Consider the following 7,669-nt stretch of genomic DNA (forward strand, 5'->3'; position numbering starts at 1 on the left):
TGAAGAGGTGGATGGGCAATAAAATATTTGAAAGTTGTTTGATAATGACAATAACTTGTATGATAGGATGTAGTTATGTAACTGGGCTTGTCTAGGGGTTATATTCTAAAATTGTGATAAAGCTGCCCAATTGCACTGTATCCCTTCAAATACAATGCACTGGTGTCTGCACCCATGGAGGTGACATGCAGAATTAGAGGTTAGATCAATGATTCTCTCATTTTATGCCAGCTTTACCTTCTTCCTGTTTTTAAAAGGGTGTCCTATAGTGAAACTGATTCAAAATAATAATTGAAAAAACAGTCTGCATGCTTTACTGAAGCTGTCCAGTCCTTGCTTGTCCCAAATCTGTTTGTGCTGTCTCGCCAAATCCTATKGTCATTGTCATGCCAAACGGAGTTGCAAGACAACACAAACAGATCTGGTACTAGGCTATTCTAGTCCTGTGAGGCAGAGTGACAGGCACCTGTGACCCCTGGTCAAGTTCTTCTCATGGCCCACTGTGGGAGCACTCAACCCTGGACACACACTAGGCTAGTCACTCCATTAGCTGGCTGACAGGCCGCTAAATGGACAGCAGCGCTATTCCCAGCCTGTCACTAAGCGAAAGCCGTCAAGATCCCATGCCCAAACATGCACTTCCTGTGTGTAAATCAAACAGGGGTTTAGGCCAAATTGAATAATTTAGCTACTAGTCTGATTTGCACCATCCACAAGTGTCATTCATGATTTGAGCAGGAACATTGTGTGATACCTTGGGGAGCAAAACCTTCATACCTCTACTTATTTTATATGTATTCTTACCACTCATTCCAATTTAAAAGCATTGTGTTTTAACAAAAAAATGATAAAGAATGAAGAGCACATCATTTAACACCCGAACCTCCTGAATTTAAAGTAGTACACTGTAGCTTGGCGCTACTTTCGCATTCGTATATCCCCTCACTCTGATGTTAGATCTGTGCTCACTGGTAACCTCTACCTGGAGAAACAGCACGCATGGAGGGTGTCACTAACAAGCTAAGAGCATTTTGTCTGGCCATCTCCACTCTCTCCCACCCTTAATCCCTCCAGAGCCCTCTCTCCCCATGTTCAGCCCCTTTCCTGTGTGTCAGCATTTCCTCACCGGCAGGCAGCCCTGCGCGTGTCAAACGGGCTTCCCGCCTCCCCCCGCCCCTAACCTGGTCATCTGTCTGTGGKCTGGAAGTCGTTCTCCTGATCTCTCGGGTTCCTTACCTCATCTGGGAGCTATTTATTCCCAGCCGGGGGGGGCTGCAACAGATCAGAATGGGGCTGCTTGTGTAAATGCAAAGTTAAAGCACTGGAACATGTCCATGGGCTGGTGTAGCCTGTATCGCTTGAATCTTAAATCAGAGTTAGAATTCCTGCATGGCCCTTCATCGATCAACGATAGCTCGGAGGTGAGGTTGGATGGGAAGGTAGATGTTCAGATATGGAAGTACTTGAGGAGTTTTCTTGACAGTAGTTGGGAGCTGGGTAGTTGGTAGTTGGGAGCTTTCCTGTGTTTGATGCTTATCTCGAGATCCGAATTTCATTACGTGGTTTAAATAAGCCTTGATAGGGTCATCAATCACAGCACATCACTAGGGCAAGGATAGACAATTATTTTTTAATGTAAGTAAGATATGACCAGTTGGAGGTGTGAAACATTTCAATTKCATTTAAAGAATCTATTGATTTTCCATTTAGCATCACAACAATAACACATATTCATGACATCACCGACATACAAATAGAAAAAAAAACAAATGGAAAGGTGTACTGTATCCTCCATCAAAGAATAACAACAGGTGCGTAAACATCACTTTTGAGTCTTGCTTTGAACAGCCTATACGAAAATATTTTTAAAAAGTCATATCTGACGGAATACTTCCCGTAAAAAAAATGCGTCATCGTGCGTAAAAGTCCTTAATGCACGCAGTGACCCTACCATGGCCTCCACACGGAGTCTGCGGTGACGGGAGGCGCAACAGGTGACACAGGCACCGCAAGTGCTGGATTGCCATGTATCGCGTTTGGCGCGCTCATATGCGTAAGAGCCACGCTTGGAATCAGAATGGCGAATTGTCCATCTGTCGCCGCCGGCACAATCTGAAGTCCACTGTATAATTTAGCCATTTCTGATGTGAGGTTGATAGGCGAGCCACTTTTGCAAGGCATTATTCCATTTAACTGAGGAGATGCACTTGGGATTTGCGCAATGGCTTGGGCAAGCAATGGATGCGCTGGATGCGGAGGGTAGGTGGGGATCTGGCATTGAGTTGAGAAGTTTACGGTGTTTATCTGTGACACACAGCCGGCTAAGTGGCTGAGAAGTCGAGACCTGATCTCCGTGTTCACCCCTCCACACGTGGACAGAAAACGGGTGACTTCACTCATGCATTCGCTGAATCCCGCTCTGTACTTGCCAAAGACTGATGGATCCCTGCTTATAGCTGCTGTAAAGCCAAAAACATATATTTGAGGATATATTGTTCAGAAAATCATTACAATCGAATTATATAATACAAAGTAGGTCTATCAATAGCTTTGATAAGCTTGGGTAAATATACGACCGTGGGAACTGCGGTGCGTGCCAAATGGGCACAGTCAGATTATATTTATGCAAGTCTAGAATGACTGTAATCAATTAGAGATWAAAAAAAMAACCTACCAGCCATTTGGAGACGCTGCATATTCCTAAGGTGCTTCACAGTCATCTCAAGGATGTCCGCCTTCTCGAGCTTCGAATGTCTCGAGCTCTAAATAGACATCAAGAAGAAAATGACACATGATTAATAATCTATTTGAGTTTCTTTCCAGTCCATAACGATATAAGCATATGTCGCTGACATAAATGTCTACATGGAATATGGTAATTGCCATAAAATAAAATAAAACGTACATCTTTTTTTAACGCATCCAAGATGAGGGTCTTTAGCTGACCAAGGCTGTCATTGATTCGCGCACGTCTTCTCTTCTCCATAATTGGCTTTGAGGACTTAAAACAAAAAAACATGTTAATAATTTAAAAAACAACAATTGACATATAAAAAGCAATCGTTTTCTTTCGGTGCATTTTTGTACCTTTCTGTGCTCTGAGGCAGTCCTTGGTTTATCCGGAGTTCCACTGACCCTCGACGGGGTGGCTRCGACAGAGGATGGGGATGTTTTCTCCAAAATATCAGCTGGCATCTTCAAGTTTTAATATCCCACAATCGTCCAGCCAATTTAAGCAAATCCTTTTTAATGTCCCACAATTGTTATTAAAGAAAGTCCAGCCTATTGAGTAATATTCAAACACCGGTTATGCACTTTTTCTGACCAACGCTGTTCGTTCTAGGCGTTTATTATAATGTAGCTATAGCTGAGGTAAAGTCCTATCAGTGCGGTGTTGATGACAAGTCAACACTGTTACTTTCACCCATGGTTGTATTTATAGAGGAGGCTGCACGCGAACGGCTCGTGTGAAATGTCCCAAAGTTATATTTCCACTGCAACTTTCTACCAATGAGCGCGCGGGACACGTTGCCAGGGATGAGGTTGGCTCGTGCAAGGAGGCCTTGCATTGGCTATCTGGTGTCTTGTGTGTGAGACGGTGGTCCACAGCACCCTACTACACTGCCCTACCAAGCAAAAAGGCAGTAACTGCTCATTTGGTCGAAAATGAGCAACAGGAAATGTGAATTATTATGTGGATTATAATTAATGGACATTTTTTTTGTAGGGGTTGTTACATTTTTCTTTATAGCAAATCAAGTCTGACATTTTAGAGTGGAAATTGCAAACKTCAGAAGACTTTTACAAATGAAAATACACGATACGTTTGCATTTCYTGCTCTGCAGGATAATTCTCAGCATCAAAAAGTGATCAAATTAAGATCCTACATCTGTATATATGATCAACAAATAGAACAGGTTACATTTGATAAAATGTGTTGCTGAAATATGAAGGTTTTAGTTATTAGTAACAGTCAATTAAGGTGAATAAAATACTTGTACTGGACATTAATCCTAAAGTAAGTAGTTCATAATGACATAGAAAAAGTTTGTTTTAATGTTCAAGATACTCAGTGTTTATTTTCGTATGTTAAACATTAAATAGCATATTTAAAGTACACCAAATAAATACTTTTTCAGGTCATCGTGTCTGTAAAGACAGCATTCTGTAAACTACCATCACATGTATGTGACTGATAGATTCCATGYTGTACTCAATGACCTTCACATCTCGGTCTTAACATGCAGATGACATGAACTATCACCGTAGAGTAGAAGAGTATCAGGTTGCTCTTATTCTTACCTTCTTGACAGACTTCAGGCGCCCTAACGTCTCCTTTCTAAAGCTCCTAAAACCTTTYAGGTCAAACGACCCCAAGGCTAGGTCAGGGTCTGTATGGGCCCGTATCACGGAAGAAACTTGTCATCTGTATCCTCAAATACTTTCTTAATAATATTTACATAAATAAAGCACCAAAGACTGACCTCAAAAACACATAAGAAATTGTGGACACGAAAGGAGCCAATAGCCAGAGRCATCTAACATGTTGTCATGGATTTTCTATTCATGTCCAATGTTTTACACCAGTGTGTAAAATTACCACGGTCGTACGTTTTTTCACGAAACAAGATTCGACGCTGAAAAGAGGATTCTCACAGGGTCCTTTCTCTGTGAGAATCTTCTAAAGCAGGGTTCTCCAACCCTGTTCCTGGAGAGCTACCCTCCAGTAGGTTTTCACTCCAACCCCAGTTATAACTAACCTGAYGCAGCTAATAAACCAGCTACTTATTAGAATCAGGTGCACTAGATTAGGGTTGGAATGAAAAACCTACAGGACGTTACCTCTCCAGGAACAGCATTGGAGCGCCCTGTTCTAAAGGCTACATGGTTTACTCTGACGATTTAGGTKTCCAGAGGGGATGCTGTTTTTTTCATGAATACAATTCTTCTTCCTTTCACAAACAAGGGCTATGGGTTCTGGGACAAGACAACAGGGAGAGGGAGGGTGCAGGATAGAAGGGGAGGAGGCGATGTGTTGCCCCTAATCAGCTCCATGCTCAATAAGCCTGCTGGTCTGACTGGAGAYGTGCCTTTATTGTGCACCGTGATCTATAACTGTGCTTTATGGCACACTCCAGATCAGTATCAGTGTGGGAAACACAGAGGAGAGAGAGGCACAGAGGCTCAGGTCGCCATTTGAGGGGGTTTGAAAGCTATTGAGGGAAAACAGTGTCTGATAACAACCCATAACAGAAGGGCGGTTGAGTTGGACTGGCACAGATTAGGATAACCTTGGACCTTGTGGAAATATTTAAAGAAAGTATATTGCTACTTGACCGCATTCCTCGAACCAGTATGGCGCTTTGTTCACGTCAAAGACTGGTGATGAAGATTGACGTGTTGTGTCCGTAACGTTACATTTAAACAAAGACAGCACCCTGGGTTGTTTGCTCATAGCCACTTTCCAGTATTTTTGACACTAACCTCCACGTTCATCTTGTTTGAGATGGACCGCCCTACATATTCTCCCCACTGCTGTCATGCCAAGGCAAATCGACTGTGGAATGGCCATCTCAATCACCAAATCCCGGGACTCGTCCCTTTTAACTGGGCTGTGTGACACAGAGAGCGAGGCCAGCCAGATGGGGACAGAGGGATCACTTAAACATCTCACCAGGGCCTCCGCTTGTTCTCCCCACCTCCTCCCTTTGAGACCCTCTTAAAGAGGGGGGGCCTCCTATAGCAACTCCTGGCTATGGCCCGCCCGCCTTTTGTCCCCCTCCCCAGCAGAAGTTTCTGCTCCAGAAGCCTTAGACAAGGCCTCCATTAATTGTGGGCCTGTGTGGAATACACGGGGGACAATGGGCCCAACAGAGTGTCCGGCCCTCAGACAAGGCTGGAAACAAATGGTACAGGGAGTCCGGCAGAATAGAATCGTCCTGGCTGATGTCACTGAATACATTTACCTACCTCAGAGCCCATTCAGCACCACGCTTTGTTTTATTTGGACAAAAAAAGAGGGAGGTATCAATAGCGGGAATGGGAGGGGGGAGAGGCTTGATGATGGGAAATCACTGGTCTCCATGGTCACCATCCGTCCCAAAAATATGGTAGAATTGATTGGAGGTGGGGATGAAAAGGAGAGGCTATAAGATTAAAGCTCCAGAAGATAAGAAAGCGATTGAAAACAAAGGTTGTGTTTTCCAGTTTCTTTAACTCTGTGGGATTTCTTTCCAACCCTCTATGATAATCAGATACGAAGAGATCAATCCTAATGTAACAGGGTTGGTTCAGTTAGCAAGCCACGCTCACATGGTGAGTAACCTTGCCTGAGACCTGAGGACTTGCGTTAGCTCCTAGAGCAATATCTAGGCTTTAGCTAAAAGGGCTAAAAGTCTTGTGTCATGATGAAGAAGCAACAGGCATTTTGCAATTCCTCGGACCAAAACAAGCCGCCATCAGTCACCTTCCTTTAGCCTTAAAGTGATGCTCTAGAACTTTTGTATAATTTCAGCCAGTAGTTTTGAAAGTGGTGCTCATGAGCCAAAACGGGTCCCTGTTTTGTGTGTACTACGTCATCCAATTGTGTACTATGTCATCCATTTCGTACGATATGTTACGAATTCAATTCATACAATATGTTATGAATATTTTGTGCTTAAGATCCCGGATTGCATCTTTACATCTTAAAAAGCCAGCATTTAGAGAACTTCAACTTGTAGCAAAGGAAATGAGACTGAAGTCTTATTTAATTAACTTTAGGTCCTTCCTTTCAAAGGAAATTGAGCAGGCATGTGCACAGATAGGGTACTGCCCAACCTCCTTCCCCTTTGCCCTCCCACTTGCCAAGTTCCCTTTTGGGTAGTGGTATAACTATAATTGTAATTTTTGTATACAGTTTTTGTCATTGTTGTTCTGAACCCACTGCCCCCAAGTTGTAGTGACGTCGTCAAGTTCACCACCCCCAACCCTACCCTCTTCATTGATCTGTACTATACAGAGCTCCCGTGCACCTGGTTGTGCCTTTTTACAATCTGCCCTGTACGGAGATTGAGTGCCCGGTATCCAAACATGCACGGCTTGTGATGCGGGTCAACTGTCGAGTGTGTGTAGCAAGCTACCTAGTTTTTTAATGTATGTTATTAACCTTTATTTAACTAGGCAAGTCAGTTAAGAACAAATTCTTATTTACAAAGATGCCCTACCCTGACCAAACCCTCCCCTAACCCAGACAACGCTGGGCCAATTGTGCGCCGCCCTATAGGACTCCCGATCACAACCAGTTGTGATACAGCCCGTGATCGAACCAGGGATCAATCCAGGGTCCGTAGTGATGCCTCTAGCCCTGAGACGTAGTGCCTTAGACTGCTGCGCCACTCGGGAGCCTGTTAAACACTTAGTGGTTGTTTTGGACACGGTACAGGGTCTGGTGAGTTTTGGGTGGTAACCCCCAAAAATGTTTTGGTTAGAAAATAGAAAGTGACATATAATTTGAAAGCTACAGCCCTTGTCTTTTTGTAAATAGAACTCAACTCTTACTGCTGGCAATGTCATAACACCCCCCCACCACCAATAAACTCGTAACTTGAAAAACCTGATTGATAGGGTCAGTTCAAGATGTCAGGCTTGAAAATCTGATCAGCCATTTTGGCAAAGTGAGTCACTACC

At 43.5% G+C, this 7,669-nt stretch overlaps 1 protein-coding gene across 1 annotated transcript; it reads right to left on the reverse strand.

The window, feature by feature from the left end:
* Positions 1 to 1,614: 1,614 nt before the first annotated feature.
* Positions 1,615 to 3,430, reverse strand: LOC111957049 (transcription factor HES-1-A-like). Its single transcript, XM_023977768.2, has 4 exons — positions 3,088 to 3,430; positions 2,906 to 3,001; positions 2,675 to 2,762; positions 1,615 to 2,459 (listed from the first exon to the last, which is right to left on the reverse strand). The coding sequence occupies exons 1-4, from the start codon at positions 3,193 to 3,195 to the stop codon at positions 1,948 to 1,950; spliced, it is 804 nt and encodes a 267-aa protein (XP_023833536.1). The 5' UTR covers positions 3,196 to 3,430; the 3' UTR covers positions 1,615 to 1,947.
* Positions 3,431 to 7,669: the final 4,239 nt, after the last annotated feature.

Source organism: Salvelinus sp. IW2-2015, linkage group LG32, assembly GCF_002910315.2.
Source record: "Salvelinus sp. IW2-2015 linkage group LG32, ASM291031v2, whole genome shotgun sequence".
NCBI lineage: Eukaryota > Metazoa > Chordata > Actinopteri > Salmoniformes > Salmonidae > Salvelinus > Salvelinus sp. IW2-2015.